At 33.8% G+C, this 17,078-nt stretch overlaps 1 protein-coding gene across 1 annotated transcript in view; it reads left to right on the top strand.

Moving 5' to 3' along the window:
* The window catches only part of LOC129231681 (cadherin EGF LAG seven-pass G-type receptor 3-like), a 153,168-nt gene that overhangs the window by 81,978 nt on the left and 54,112 nt on the right, over positions 1-17,078 (top strand). The window contains exons 3-4 of the mRNA XM_054866044.1: positions 1,758-2,145; positions 12,333-12,614. Coding sequence (XP_054722019.1) covers positions 1,758-2,145; positions 12,333-12,614 — 670 coding nt within the window. The remainder of the gene's footprint in view (positions 1-1,757; positions 2,146-12,332; positions 12,615-17,078) is intronic.

The raw sequence follows: 17,078 nt of genomic DNA, 5'->3' as shown, positions 1-17,078 counted from the left end.
AATTATGAAGGAATCTGGAAAATGACACTTACTATCTCTGGGCAGAAGGGCTTTCAGTCAGCTGAAGCACAAACAATATCAAAAACGTTTTTGTTTCATTTGTAGACGCTATCGATGTAATAAGCACGTATAAAAATTAACGCATGGTCTAGAAATGCAAGCTTACGTGGAGACTATGAATTTATTAGACTTTGCTTATTGCATAAAATTTTTATTGTACTTCATGTACTTTTTTGGGGATTTTGGATGTAGTTCAACGGAGGTCATTTGTAGTTTAAAATACACTGCGAAATAATTATATTGGAGTAGTAACGTCGCTCAGTAGGGTCATTATCTGTTTGAAGAAAAAAAAAACTTTTTTGGGTATGAATACATGTATTATGTGCGTGACGTGTTCATGAAAAATGCCGGTTTAACCAAAAAAGGACCAAAAGAAATTCTTATGTCTTAAATGCTGCTAATTTTTTTCATAGAAATAAAATATCAAATGATCAATGATTGATACATCCTGTTAATTGTTGGTAAGTAAGATAATTAGTTAAGATAATAATTTATTTCTAAAGTAAATCTGATTCACAAGGTAAGAATATCTGGTTTAGTGCATTTTTAAATCATTTTCTGTGTGCTGCTTTATTTCTGCTTCTAATAATACGGTACTCAAAATTTGCTGAATATTTTCCACAAGAACGAGTCAGTTGTTTCTGAATTAAAGGGTACATGAGTCATGCGCCCTTTCAATAATTTATATCGACCAAAAAAATAATAATAATAATAATAATAAAATAGTGAAACAAGTATTACACTAGTCACAGACGCCTCCAATGCATATTTTCTGCTTTTGGAAGGGATACTACAATCTTTTAATCTATGCATAAAATATTTTATATTGTTCTATGAATATATACACTTTACCCTTTATAACGCATCTCTTTATGCTATTTTTCTATCACTAATAAGCTCAAACCCTTTAGGCATCAAATGAGTTTAAATTTATGAAGGTAAGTAGTTTAGTGAGTAATATTTGGAAATCTATCAATATTCATTAAAGGTAAGTAAACGTTTCGAAGATAAAAATAACTGAAAAATTCAGATTTCTTTTTTTTCTCAAGCATTCTAAACTATCTGATACTTATGATTTCTTATTGTGTAAATTTGAAGAATTTCATTTATTTCAGTAGTCATTTATGTTTTAGTTTTATTCAATTTTCTCCAAATAAGAAATTAATAACATTTAGTTAAGCGCAAATACGAGAAAATAATTATAAAACTCAAGGCAGTTTCAAGTTTTTTGTATAACAAGTTTCTTCCTCTTGCTTCAAATATAGTACTTTTCAAATTATTTAGCAACTCAATATTTTCTTCTTCGCCATTAGTAATTTAAATCGGATAACTGGATTCTATATTTATGTTTTGGACTAATTTATAACAGTATTCGTTTTTAATGGCTAAAATATCAAATACTTTAAAAGCATTCTCACAAAGCGATCAAAACAAATATTGCTAAGAAGGGAAAACGAAGCGTATAAGTTTGCTTCTCGACATTAGGAATTTTTTTGTAACATTTCCGGTATAAGTTAAACTGCAACTTAAGAAAATTTTTGATCCATTAGTTAATATTTTTTTCATGAAGTAAAAAAAAAAAAAGAATAGAAAAAAGGAAACTAATGGAAATGAAAAAGACTACATTTGAGTAACGTTGTTCAAAATTTTTCGTATTAAATGAGTACTTGACACTGATATCAATACTAACTTGTTAGGTCATGGTGTCTGCTGTAAGCGAAGGCGCCTCCGATCTTGAACATCTACAAATTGCTGTAACGGAGTTCAATCAGTTTGCGCCTCGATTTGAAGCCAGAGGATACACAGCAGCTTTTCATTCGGAGGCTTCGTTGAATACTCAAGTTCTGCAGGTAAAAGCTTATGACCCTGACACAGCACCTCATAATGCTGAGATTTACTATAAAATGGACCAGAACGAAACCAGCACGTACTTTAGTTTGGATTCTCTGACCGGAGCTCTAGTTCTCACCCAACCAATTAATAGGACTCCATCACCCCTACGTTTTGGGATCTTTGCGGAAGACGGAGGCTCACCTAAAAGATGGGACTACGTGCCAGTGACTGTTGTGTTGAAGACGCTCTCAGGTAAGTGCATGAAATTTTAATTGTATAAACTGCTAGTGTGCTGAGCTGTTGTCACCTCTGCCCTTCCGTCCGCAAAAGCAACACTGCAGCAAGATAGGAAATAACCAGCTTGTAGGGAAGCTGATCTCACTCGCAATAACGTTCAATTTTCAAAAAATATCACATAGTTCTGTACCTCATAGCCAGACTAAGTCCGAAAAGAGATTTTCAGGTTATTACTGCAATGTATGTGGAATCGTATTCCCGCATTAAGCCATAACAACTCGATTTTATATTTAAAAAAAAACCTTTATAATTATTTTCCAGCGTTAGAAGAGCACGATTCAGAACCTTTGTATGCACCAGACAAACGTTTTTACGCTCTCTTGCAAAGTAGTGATAGCCAAACCTACGTTAGTCAGGTTTTGAGGCACATAATTGATGTCCGAGATATCGGATATAAATTCTGTGCCTCCTCTATTGAGGTAAACAAAAAATGCTAATACCATAAGTGTCAAAATATTAATAACCAAATAACATTCTTGGAGAATGTTAATACATCATCTACAAATCAATAATATAGAAACTGACTTTATTACTTTAGATAACTGTAAATGGTATAAAATTATTTAAAACTCATACCTCTTATGTTTTCTCATTGGTGCATATATTCTTGATTACCATTAAACATATAAAGTTCTTATTCCATAAGTTGAAATGAAAGTTTATACAAAAAATATTCACAAAATAAGCATACATTTCATGATTCTCGTTCATGTTTTACATTTGAAAATAGTTTTCCACTGCATTAATAATAGCCAGGCTGTAAATGTAAGTACGTATTTCCAAAATAACGTCTGATGACTTGTTTTCTCTACTCAAGAAATAAATGAATTCGAACATTCTTAACTTCATGAAATAAAAAATAATAGTCCGAAACCTGGAACTTCCTTTCAGTTCTAAGATCTCGTAATATAATACTGCATTCCATCATACATTGGCATGAAGTGAGCATTTCGTATGATGTCCAATAAAATAACGCTATCTGTATGAAACGATCTTTCAGAATTAAATTTTTTTCGTTTACGGGATTAACAAATCTCATGACTTATCGTTTAGCATTAATGCTTAACTTTATTTCATGTGTTGTAGCTGAAGTCGATAAAATAGTTTGTGATGGAAGGTTATCGTGTATATCAACGGTAGACAACTCGTCGATTACGATCCATCCGTCGATTTTAAGTTCATTTTCAGTCGATCGCAACAGCATTCTGCACCATTTTTTTTTTTTTTTTTTTTTTTTGTCAGAGTACCATTAAAAAAACATAATTTTCTGGAAAATAATCTGACTCAGCTTTTTAATTAAAAGTTATTTGAATGTTTTTCGATTTTTTTTTTTTTTTTTTTTTGATTGCTGAATGTGCAACAAGTTATAATTTCCAAGAAAAAAAAATCTTTTTTCCTTTTGTTCTCGAAAATTGTCCACAAAACGTTACATTGGATTTACAAATCAAACTTGGTATGCTGTTTTACAAACTTTTAAAGAAAATTATTGTTTTAGACAGGATTTTGCTAGTAGCATAGTGAGGGAAGCCCCCTAGAAGTCGATATTAGAGTTCACCCAAACTTGGAAAATAGATCGACAGTTTATTTACGTTGCTTATCACTGTTGGACCAAAAAACTCAACGTTTCCTGTTGATGAAATAAACATTTAGCTACAAAAACGCTAGGTTTACTTTAGCCACATAATTATTTGTCTCAAAAGGGCGTTTTAGTTAATTATGACGTGTAAAATCTGGCTAAAATAAATCTCCAGGTCAAATTAACCTTGAAATCCAAAGTCGCAAATCATTTAATCACCCAGAACACTTTTCCTCATAGCATAATGCAAGGTTGCTTTTTAACTCGAACCGTACAGGCATTTTCTTACAAGAAAAAGTAATTATAGTTCACAAATAATATTTTTACTTAGTGTGATAATAACAGAAAATAAATGACAATTTTTTTTTGTTTTTTAATCATGTGTTATTTGTATTGTAGAACTAAAACCTTTTGTTTACATTATTTTTAAAACAATCTCTTGAAATGCCTTAATTATTTTTTCTCGTAATGACACACTCAACATAGACAATGTTATTGAAGTGAGAACCAGTAATAATAATGAAAGGAATTGCTAGGGCGATATTCTTAACTCTCTAACAATTGCAAGATGAAACTCGATTGTTACCGTCAAATATATCGAGACACTGCGAAATCAATATAATCAAAATTTTTATAGATCAAATAAACGGATAAAAAAATCCGGTGCTATTTGAATTGTAGAACTGAAACCCTTTGTCTAAATTACTTGAAAAAAAAAAAAAAATCTGCCGAAAAACTTTAATGCTTTTTACTCGTAATGACACCCTTAACACAGACAATGTTATAGAAGTAGGAATCAATAATGATAAAAAGAATTCCTGAGACAATATTCTTAACACTAAAATTTGCAAGATGAAACTCGATAGTTTACGTCAAATATATCAAGACACTGCTATCCTTTTACCATGCATGCTGTGTTTTTAGCTAAAAGATAAAGCTAGTTAGTTTAGTATAGAAGGTATAGCTTCTAGTCTTGCATGATTGTTGAATGAACTGTATGTAATAATTTTATTGCAAGATTTATAAAAGCTACGACATTTTGTGAGACTCTTCAGAAGGATGAAAAAAGCTCAGTTATTTTTTCAATAGGTATGTATATTTACCTAACATTAGTAAACAGAAAAAAAACACGTCGTCACACTAATTGAAGAGCTTGTTCCCAAAAGACGTCAAGTCAAAATTTCAAAAATTGACTTTTCGATTGAAAAGATACAGGACATGCCTAACAATATAATTTACAGCTAATTGGAGGTTCGAAACGAAGTTTAGTCGCAGTGAAAACGGTGAAATGCGCGTCCTCCCCCCCCCCCCCAAAAAAAAATACTTAAGTCACGAGGTTGTTTTGTGTCGTAAGGGATTTAGTCAAGTTTAACCAGTTGCAGCGTACCTTGAAATCACGTGGTTCGGGCACATTGGAAAAAAATTGTCCCGTGCACCCGTTCTCAAGTAAAACTTTAAAAATGTGAAACAAGGGGAAAAAATTAGACATTTTGAAACTACTTGAAGTTTTATGAAAGAACAAATTGCATGAATATTTCTATTTAATTTAGCTTCAATTATACTTATTCTGTCCTTGGTTAGTTGGTGGGGCGAGCTCTTTCATCTTTGCCAAAAAAAAAATGAATAATAGTAATTAAAAAGTTAATTTGGTTGATAAGGTTAACAAAGTGATTTCAAGGCTGAACCTATATAAAAATTGATGAGCGGATTTTAGACGTTTGAACCTTTTGAAACAAAACAGGTTTTTGAGAATTTTCTTGATTTAAGACATCAGTTCGAAAGAGAAAGTCTTTTTCCACAATATACTTATTAGTCATAAACAATTTTTCAGCAATACACCTAATGCTTGCATAAGTAAATAAAATGGTGGCGATGGGGAAATGCAATTCCCAAAGGAAATGAAGACATATAGTAACAATCTTCCAAAATTGTGTGTCTAAAATGTATACTGTATTTTGGGTGAATGACCAGTCCATTAAGTGGACGTTTCTACAAGAATCATTTCGTTTCACAGGAAAAACGTCAGGAAAAACTTTTCACGTGTCAAAAAAGTATCAAGAATTAGCAATAATTTATTCTTTTGATTGCTTTATTTACTATAGCACAAATGATTTTTAGAGACAGAAAACTGAGCATCGAACCAGGTATCGATAGATTCGTAAATTTTTCGGCTACTTGTTTGACTCGGTTGCATAATTATACGACTTTAACTAGCGGAGATATTAATTAAAGACAATTTCCGTTCTTCCTCGGAAATTAACTGGTTCTTCGTTTTTCCTTTCGACACCTTAGTTTCGCGCTTCCTTTCTTTTTTTACAAGGCCATATCGCTGACACATTTCTAGCGGAAGTATAAAACCTAATAAGAGCAGGGCTGCGGAGTCGGAAGGAAAATGGCCGACTCCGACCCCGACTCCGACTCCTGGATTTTGAAACGCCCGACTCCGACTCCAACTCCGACTCCGACTCCGGATGTTTTTGATTTTTTCAATTGTATTTTTTCAACTCCCTCTCTCCCTTCAGGGGAAGGGGGAAAACCCCTAAACAGAGATTGAAATATTGATTCCTTTTCATGAAAATTTCGCATTTTGTTTTTTATTGTAAACCCAAGACGCATACAACGTTAGAAATTCAATTTAAAAATCAAATTTTCCAACAGTTACGAGTTAAGAAGTGAGATGACTTAAAAATCCCTTTTAAAAAATTTGAAAAGGATTATCTGCAATTTGCCCCCCTTTAATGTTTAACAAATAGATATTGATCAAATCGTGTGCTTTCAATTTTTGAAAGCTGTAACTTGAGAGAAAAAGCTTTTTTTTTTTTTCTTCTAAATCCAAGTTCTTGAGAGGGGGTGGTTTTGCCTGGGTGACACCCATCAGGTAGATGACACCCAAAGTTAATTTCAGAGTTTATAAATACTTTAATTCTGAAAATTTTCGCGAATATATTTTAAATTATATTTCATCAATCAAATTTCAACGAAAATAGGGCACATATACATCAGGAGCTAATTTTACACAAAATGCGGCCGGTATACAAATTTGTACGAATAGCTTTTACTATACCTATATTTCTTCTTCGCTAAATTTTTAATTTAAATTTTATTGTCTGCTTTAGAATTAACCTTAATATTAAGATTTTAAGATTAGCTGCAATTATTGAGTGTTGCAATCAAGAAATCATTAACACTTATTTTGTTCCATACTTTTTAGTGAGAACCAAGCTTATAGAAATAGTCTTAATAAAGAAAAAAACATTAGATTATTTTTCATCGGAGCTTTTGGATTCGTGCTTTCGCGCCAGAACGTTTTTGAATTTGTCGATCACCCTTAAACGTTTCAACCTTAGCTACGGGCCTCGACTTATTAATTTGTTACGTTTCTTTCGCTATTTTATAACTAAGATCGAACAAAACACTATATTTCTATTTTTATTTGAAAGTGATTACTTGAAAATGTTAGGCAACAAAACCGTTTGCTGACAGTCGCTATTAGTTAAGTTAAAAAGCAAGCAAACTAGAGGACGGCTACAGTAAGTTCGGTAAGCATTCAGGCTAGCTGATTGCCATAATGGCAGTTATTTTCTCATTAGTATCTTTTTATACATGTAATTGAACCAATTGGTAGTCAGTTTTTAAAAAATGCAAGGAGAGTCAGTGAAAAGGAAAGAAAAAAAGAAACCCGGAGTCGGAGTCGGCAAGTTTTCTAACAACTCCGACTCCTTTACCCCAAAATCAGTCCGACTCCGACTCTTCGACTCCGACTCCACAGCCCTGAATAAGAGGCATTTTTTGAATGCTTTTGAATTGCCTTATCCATTCCGTTACGGGAAAATTAAAGACGCGCTGACCTTGGAATGGCTCCAGCGAAAGTGGGTCAAGTTAGTGGCATGCCACGCCGAAAATGAATCTACTGTTCATTAATTATTAGCAGGATTACATAGGAGGGGGGCGAAGACCCCATGCCGCGCCGAAAATGAATGTACTATCCAATAATTAATGTATCACCGCAAACGACAATGTGGGGGAGAAGCTCCAAAAGTACACCGCCTTCGGCGATGTAAACCAACGCGTCGCAGGCGTGTTGCACAAGTCGCCGTAAGCGGCTAGTCTTTAATATTAAAAAGCAAGTGTATCAATGTATCTCTCCATGAAAACATCCATCTGTCTAATATTTATGTCATTCTAGCATCTTCCAAACGCTAGAGAACCACGTATCGATAGATTCTTAATTTTTCGGACATCATGTTCAGGCAGTTTTCGTTTATCAACAACTCTAATTAGCGGAGATATTAATTAAAACGTCAATTATCAGCGACGTTTCATTCGCTTCAAAAATTACCTATTATTTGTTGCTGGAATCGTGACAAAGTTGCTATCAATAAAGCTAACCTACAGTATACTTGACCTTTGAACAATAGTTTCTTATTCCAGCGTTAAGTTCAGCGCGTGGCGTGAAACAAATGTGATTAATTAACGTACTGCTGATTCAGGGGTGCCCAAGTAGGGAGGTCATGGCGCTGACTGAGCCATTAAAATTTTCAGGGGGTGTTTTGGGGAGTATTTCTTTCATTTTTTGGTAGGGAATTGGATGTTCATGATATTTGAGGGGGGGTGCGTCATTGCTTTTGAGGGGAGTGGACATCCCTTTGCTGATTAATTGATGTTCCGCCGCAGGTGGTAAGAAATGTTCTCTCGCCTCCTTATTTGGCAAAAATTGGGCAAATTCCCTAAAGTAAACCACCGGTGTACTTCAGTTCTTCAGGGAACGGAGATTTACTCCAGCTCACCGCTGGTTGGTTTTACGAGTCACCGAAGGCGGGTAATGTAGCCGATCTAGCGGCTAGTAACAAACAAATAAAAAAAGGAGATTCTGCTGCAATTGACCCAACGTCAGCCAGTAATTAACAACTTTTTCTACACAGTAAATGCCAAAATCCATACCTTTCAATACTGACCTTGTCTATGTATGTACGAGTATGTATGTCTGTCTAAAGGTCACTTCTGATTGGCTGTTGGGTAGATGACGTAATCACAAGTGAACTTGAGTGCCAGTGATGAACTACACGTGGTTCGAAAAGTTGACAAATGTTGGCCTACTTGACGTAAGTTTCCAAAAATGATGTCTCTCTCTCTCTCTCTCTCTCTCTCTCTCAACTTGGAGATATCTCTTCACTTTCTCACCAAACTCTTGACTCCAAGCAGATATGGCATCATCACTAAGTGAGTAGGCGAAGGATCTAAATCTAGTCAATATAGGTGCTACAATGCTTAAATATTGAATATTGCAATGAAATATAGGCATGTACCATGTCGGTTTTCGCACTGAGCCATCTCCCTCCCCTAAACTTACCCTAACCAATCTACACTATTCCTAGTCTGGCCCAAGTTTCGACTTGGCTGACATACGCTCTTGGTAGCGCTGATAATTTTTTCAGCTAATAATGAATTATTTTTATGGAAAAAATCAATTATGAGTGATAGAAATATGTCGATTATCTTCCACTACTTGACTATATCTGTCAATAATTAGCACGAATATAATATTAAACAACTTGTAGCTAACCACCAACATAATTCCAACAGAAATAGCTTGTTATTAAAGGATTTATTTATTTATTTTTTGTTTGTTTAAAACAAACACAAAAGATCTGCAAATCACAATAAGTAAACCTGTAGAATTACATTTAGCCTTAAGAAACGCGATTAAACATTTTATCTCACAACGCCTCTCACTAGTAATAAAAAAATGACTTTATTGAAACTTTCTCGATGACTTTGAAAGTTTTCTGTCCTAACCTCCAATAAAAAATTTTAGTAACGTCGATAAATTACAACAGAGGATTTCATGGGATTCTGGAAATTTGTTATAACAATCAGATAAAGAATATGTAAGGGAATGTGAGGCAAAGTGAAATACTTAATATGACTCTGTTTTTTCAAAACAATAAATTGGAAGTTTGCTTTGGAAATAGCTGTACATAAAGAAAAAAACATTTTATTTTATAATGAAACTTGCCTTGAAATATTATTTTTTATTTTTGGCAGTAAATTTGTGCTTTCAAAAAATAGTGGAATTTTTCACCTTTTTTTTAATGGGGCAAAGCAAAAAATTAAATATTTTTCTCTGAAATATTTTCTATTCAATTTTTAAAATATTTTAGATCAAATGAATCAGCAAATAAAAGGTTGAATGAAGAATTGAAAAGATAATGAAACCATAAACAAAACATTAAAAAATGAATTAATTAATATATGAAGAAATATAGATGAGTAACTAAAAGAGCGATTGAAAAAGAAAGTAAATAAAATGAATGGATGAATAAGTGAATTACTAAATGAAGGAATGTCAACGAATTAACCATAAATGAATACGTAAAATATTGAGTGAGTGAACGAAATATGCTACTTCACTTTGCTCCGTATGGGCTTCACAAAATATTTAAAATACAAATAAGCTTACTGCACCGAATATTAGAAGGTCTCAATTAATATTTAAAATGTTAATAACAAAACGTTATCATTTTATAATGCTAAAAATTATTTTTGACTGAATATTACATAAAGAGTATCAATTTTTGAAAATTGCCCTATCATATGTTTTAATCTTCGGCGGTATTTTCTTCCTGATTGGAATAGACCACGTGTGCATTCCAATCAGGATAGTACCACATGTGTATTCCAATCAGGCACAGTTAAAATATTACCAGTTAGGTTGATCTAAAAGCAGAGCAAATATTTCACCATTTCACTTTGCCCCACATTCCCCTACTTATCTATTCTTGTTTTTTAGATTTTTGTGCTCAAATATTTAAAAGTTATTTTTTTTTACAAAAGGGGTTAGTTTGCTTTTTCTTTTTTCATTTGTAAACTAGCTGAAATGCCCGGCTTTGCACGGTCTATCTCTAAAAAAAAGTTATGTCAAGTGACGCGTGTTCAACAATCAGGCTTCAATTAGTGAAAAAAAAAAATCCGTAAAATTTCCCATCAGAACAATCATTCTCAAATAAGGAAAACGTCAAATCAAAAATTCCCGAAACGCAACCCTTCATAAATACGACTAAAATCCTAAAAGAAAAGAAGAAAGAAGATAAATCGACAAATAATAATCAAAAGGGAAAATTTTTATCTCAAAACAAAAACAAAGTTTTATTTAGTCCCAGTTGAGGACAAAAAAAGTGGCAACCTTCTGAATTGTTTTCACGCTAATTTAAAATGAGATCGCGCAAACGACAAATTTTTGACATAAAATTTATATTCCATTATTCTTAATGATGCTTTTTAATTTTTTCCTGGTGATTTTACAACTTTTTTTTTTTTTTGAAATTCGAAGGAACTGGATGAACTCTATGGGTGTTTTTCGCGGGGTTCGAATGGGACCTGTATCAAAGAAATCAAATAATTATTTCGGGTAGAAAGAGCTATTTAATGACATTTTCGGGCTTCAAAGTTAAAATTCGCGCGGTTCGGTTCTTTTCTGGCGTTCGAAAACCCCTCTACGTTCCTTTCTCGAGTGCCCAAGTACCTCCCTGCTAAATTTGGTCGAGATCCGACGTAAACTGTGGATTTGTATAGGGAACAGACCCACACACGACACACAAACACACACACACACACACACACACATATATATATATATATATATATATATATATATATATATATATATATATATATATATGTATATATATATATATATTCTCTGTTTTATTTATATAGATTCCTAGACTGTCAGGATTTTTTAAACCACAGGAAAAATGACCTTTTCCTACAATTAAATTGTCAATCTTACGTTAAAAAAAATCATGTTTTTCTAAGAATGAAAAATATTGACTTAACGCCATTTGGAAACAAGCTTTTCAATTGATCAGCGAGTAGCTGAATACAAAGAAAAAAGTGAAGGAACTGTTTCATCAGAATTGAGGTATAACAGTAAGTATGATACATAGCCAGTGAAAAGTATGCAACTCTCTTTAGAATGATTCGTTGGCCCTAAGTCAGTTCGAGTAAATTTGTTTATTATTAACACAAAAGCTCACTGATAGCGGGCCCGTCATTTGGGCAATCAGGGGTGACCCCCCTGGAATTTTGACATGCTTTAATTATGCATTTTTGAATGTATTTTGATGTTTTTCCCTATGAAATACATTGAGTACCTACATCTGCTCCCCCTCCTGGAAAAGTTTGAAATGACGGGCCTGACTGATAGTACTTAGTTTCATGAAACTTTGCTTGTACTAATATCTTTTCGTTGTCATGGTTATTTGTGCATTTATTCTAAACTTATCTTAGAAAAGGTGGGAAGTGGGTATGTAGCCAACCTTATTCGAACTTCTTTCAGTTCTGACAGGATTCATGCACAAGAATGATGATGTCAAATGATGCTTGTAACCAATAAATGAGTTTAAATATGTAGATTTTTTTACTGTGTACAAGACAGTACCAATGGCAAACTTCGCTCGCAAATTTAGACATGAATTTTTCAAGGCTTTTCCATAAATTTGACCATTTGGAATAGTTATAATATCCATAAAAAAATGAGACACTTTTTTTTTGCTTTTTGTTTTAGCACCAAGAGATGTGATTGTAAACAATATCACATATGAAAGTGCTGATGCCTGTTTGAAACCTCCCGAGTATGGGAAACCTCAAGGATATGCGTTTATTTACACCAAACAAGGAAGCGGCACTTCTTTTATTGTGAATGACACAGTTCATAATTCGAAGGGAAAGTACTGTCGAACAATAGACGTTCTTCCTAACGCTACGTATGATCTTCGTGCTGAAGCTTGGAATTACAAAGAACAAGGACAGAGTAGTGGAAACATTACTTTCCACACCGCAGAGAACTGTAAGTTAAACCTAGTTATTAAATCTAGTAATTGATTAATGGCATATGTTACTGATCTTATAAACAGCCGACATTTATCGTGAAAACTTAGAAGTCTACGTCGTCGAACGGTTACAACTATTCATGAACATTTTATTAGCAAAAAGACAAGTTTGATGACGTAACACCGTGTAATTCCAGTCATTTATTAGCAAAATATGGTAAATATGGTAGCTCTGAAAAAGTGCCCACCAGAGCACCTTGTGGGTGTAATTATGAAACATAGTAACTTGGGCGTTTAGCCCAATGGGGCGTATAAATCTGAATTACTTTATAGTTAATTTTAAATAGTTTATTATATTTTTGCTACAAGTGAGGAACACCGGTGCTTGCGGACGAACTCTGATTATAAGATGTAAAAGCAAAATAAATATATAAGAAAACAAAACAATGACAATAAATAAATGTATAATATAAAACAATAATAATAAATAAATAAATGTTGTTTTTCTTTGAGTCGATCCTTTTGGACGACGTGATGTAGAGAGAGCCTTGATTATATTTTTTCCCAAAGTGTGCATCCACAAACATATTACATCCGCATCACATTAAAAGGTATTTAAAGTTGGTTTTGAAAAGTTTCATTCATGAAGATATGAAAACCTTTTGGAAGTCCTGCTTTCTTTAAAAATCTTGATGTAAAATCTTCCGAAATTTTCTTGCGTAATTACTCACCTAGTAGCTTTGCTCGACCTTCCGATTCTTCGAAATTTGCTTAAAGTAAAATGCAGATATTATTAATGTCATGACATTTCATGAGAACCTACATCCTTGAATTGTATCCATTCATAAGCATGTGAGTAGAATGGGAAAAGCTTTATGCATATTTTCCAAAGCCAAGAAGACTTGCAATTTGACGCAGCATATTGCCTGTTAAGGCTTTTGCGCCATAAAAACCAATACAGTACTGTGCAAATTGGTTGTGACAAGCTCAAAGATGTTCATAAATGTTGTTTAATTAGTATAGGATAACTTACATGAATAGGACAGAAATCTAATACGAAATACGTCCTCTTCTAGCTTGATTGAGGTCCTGTGCATGGTTTGGTATGGATTTCACTAAATTAGACCATACGTTTTTGATCTCGTCCTTACCAAACAAAAAATGTTTCTATAACTTTCTCAATCTTTGTTTTCTTTGTTTGCTCAAACGTCTCTTTACAATTCTTCACAAATTTTTGGTAGAAGGTATATCAGGAAAATTACTAGGCCCAATCCAAAATCGTTAATTTCTGCTCTTGGGAAAAAAAAAAACAATATGAAAGATCCGGTTGTAAGATACCAACAGCACCAGCAAACGTTTACATCATACGTACAAGTTTATCTTTTTATTATTAGAAATTTATTTTTTAGAGCTCATAATAACTTCGACTAGTTCTAAGCTGCTAAGTCCTCCAGAAGTAAAGTAACATCTAACATCTCTCTCTGCCTGAGGGTGCTGAACTGTTAAAATAAGATATTTTTCTCTGATGACTTCCATCACTTTGCTTGACAATTCTTTGTCAAAACCCATGAGTTTCGTCACTGAATACAATATTCTACTACTCTTATGTAACCCAGGATTGATATTTCTTGGCCCAATCAAAACATTTTCTCTTCATTGCAGGCGTTAAAAACTTTTTTTTCATTGGTGTTCATGCAAATTTCCCAGATTCAATAAGCCTTCGTCGAACGGTAGATGAACCCTTGCTCACACCAGTAGCTAATAATTCTCTCTGAAGGTCTATACTTGTTTTTCAAGGATGCATTTTACTATTTCGTGTAAAAAAATAGTTTGTTATAGGGGTGATCTTGCGTTAGCGTCCATGTTTACCCCTCTGTTCTGGAGACACTGTCCCAAAGTTCTTTTGCTGATTAATAATCCTAGAAAAACTTAACTTTCCAACACCAACTGCTGCAGCAATATCCCTCATAACAGAAGTATATGCTGAGTAAGATTAACATATTTTAATCCTTTTCCTCGGAATGATATCTGTTTTTTAAATGCACGTCAGAAGCAGACGTATTTACACAATCAACCACTTTTTACAGCAACTGAAGGGAAAATCTTTGACACGTCATGATCATGTAGTCAAATCGGTTTAGATTAGTTAAGGGCAGTTACACACTCTAAGAAAAAGCAGTTAAAACTGGTTTGAGGCCAAAAATTCACGAGAAGGGAGCAATTTTCTTTAAAATATGTTTGTACCAATACCAATTAATTTGCACAGTAGGGGAGACCGGGTCTAGTTGATACACTTTTTACTTTGTGATTTTTATAATTTTTGTTTTTTGTCGTACTGAAACAAATACAGCATTATGATGCAATATAACTATTTAGCTATCACATTTCATATAAAAAAACCTTCTATGAAAAAGATTTTAGAATTAAAAAAAAATATTTTCTAAACTTTGCAAGATGTATCAATTTAACCCACCCCGAGTCAAGTTGATACACTAATGGGTCAAGTTGGTACACATTTCAGTAGAATGGAGAATCATTGGAATAATTAGCAAGTCATACATTTAAAAGGAATTTTATTGTTACGAAATTATAAAACAGTAAAAGGTACTTGAATGGGTTGAATTAAGTTTTTAATATTCTTCTAATAAAGTCATAATTTCTTAGCAGTCATTCCGTTTCTGACGAGAGGCAAACGTCTGATTCGCAATTTTTACAAGTGTAAAATTTACAGTCTTTTGCGCAGGCTATGTGAGCCCACTTCTTGCAGGAAATGCATTGAATCCAATCTTGACCCGGTTTGGAAGACGAATAAGACTTAAAACACACTAAACAAAAGGACTCTCCATTTTCATCAGAGTCTGATTCATACTTCTTTTTCTTGGGTTTTGATTTTTTCTTGTCTTTAGCTCTTTTCATGTCCTTATCCTGTTTTTTTAACTTGTCAAGGTTAATTTTTTCGCTGTCAAATAATTTCCTGATTTTTAATTTGTTTTTTTCTTCCTTAATAGACTTTTTTCTTTCCTTTTCCTCAGTTTCTTGTTCTATTTTGTCTTTTATAGGCGTATCAGTAAGTATACAAGATCTTAAGGGTTGCCTGCCTTTTCCGCTATTTTTACGTGCTCCTGCTTTTGGCAAAGGACGGATTTGTTCCGGCGTGACAATTGAAGACATCATTCCCCTTGATGTAGAGGGCTGTTGATCTTCGGCTGATGTAGAGGGCTGTTGATCTTCGGCTGACGTAGAGGGCTGTTGATGGTCCCCTCCTGACAAAGAAGGCTGTTGATCTTCTGCGTTCGTAGATAGCTGACGATCACTTACAAAGCTTGACAAGAAGTCGTCGTCAGTTAAAACATCTGGGTTGTATGGGACTATCCCGGAAGCTTTAAATCCTGCTACTATGTTGTTCGGTGTCATAGCATTTAGAAAGGCGCAATTGACCAGGTTAGGAATGTCATAAATTGTTACGGTTTTACCAGGGTTGCTAACTAGCCAGTTGTCAACAGCTGCAAAGTAGTATCTTTTAAATGGTCCATAAACAGATACATCTAGGAGCTGGAGGCGATGTGAAGTATGAGGAGGAAAAGATAGCAAAATTATTCCATTGTCTTTACAGAAGTTTAACACTTGTATAGACAAGTGGGAATCATGATTGTCCAGCAATAAAAGGCAAGGTTGATGAAGTGTTGACTTTACGTGACTATGAAAGTGTCTAATAAAAGTGAGAAACGATGACCTAGTCATCCAACCGGAAGGGTGTGCTGTGCCAATACACCCTTGTGGTCCTTACTTTATGAAATAGTCTTTAAAGAATACTCTAGGGAAAATAAAAAGTGGCGGGAGAGCATTGCCAATAGCATTAACAGCAGTTGCAATTGTTACGGTTTGTCCTCGCTCGGCAGAAGTAGCTTTTGCAACTTGACGGACTCCTTTCTCAGCAATAACTTTGCCTGGTCGCTGAACTGTCTGCACCCAAGTTTCGTCCGCATTCCACACATCTTTGCTTTGAAATTTGTATTTTTCAAACACCTTTTTCAAGTTTTCAAAAAAGCTCCCAACATTATGCTTATTAAAACTAGTTGCTCGACTTAAGCTTGTCGCTTCTGGCTCTCTTAAAGAAAGAGTGGGGTGCCTTTTTAAAAACTTGTAAAACCACTCTGATGTTGCCATTTTGGCGTTTATCCAGGTATCAGGCATTTCCAATTGATTTGCAAGTCCCAACTCATAAGCCAGTTCTTGAACATTTTTAGGAGTTAATCCATAATAAATTTTAGCACTTGTTAAAATGTATTTACAAAGCTCGTTTTCTAAATCATCATTTAATATTTGACGGTGCTTAGCATATCCCATTTTTACTTCTTTTTCAACAGCGTCAGGTGTTTCAAGCTGTTTTTCCTTTTTATTTTTATATCTGTAAAGCGTCATTTTGGCTATAGAAAATGTTTTTGCTGCTTCCCTGATAGACATCCTTCCATTTTTTATTT

The sequence above is a fragment of the Uloborus diversus genome, chromosome 10, assembly GCF_026930045.1.
Source record: "Uloborus diversus isolate 005 chromosome 10, Udiv.v.3.1, whole genome shotgun sequence".
Taxonomy (NCBI): Eukaryota; Metazoa; Arthropoda; class Arachnida; order Araneae; family Uloboridae; genus Uloborus; species Uloborus diversus.
The sequence above is the reverse complement of the archived record's forward strand: the minus strand, read 5'-3'. Positions and strand labels throughout refer to the sequence as shown.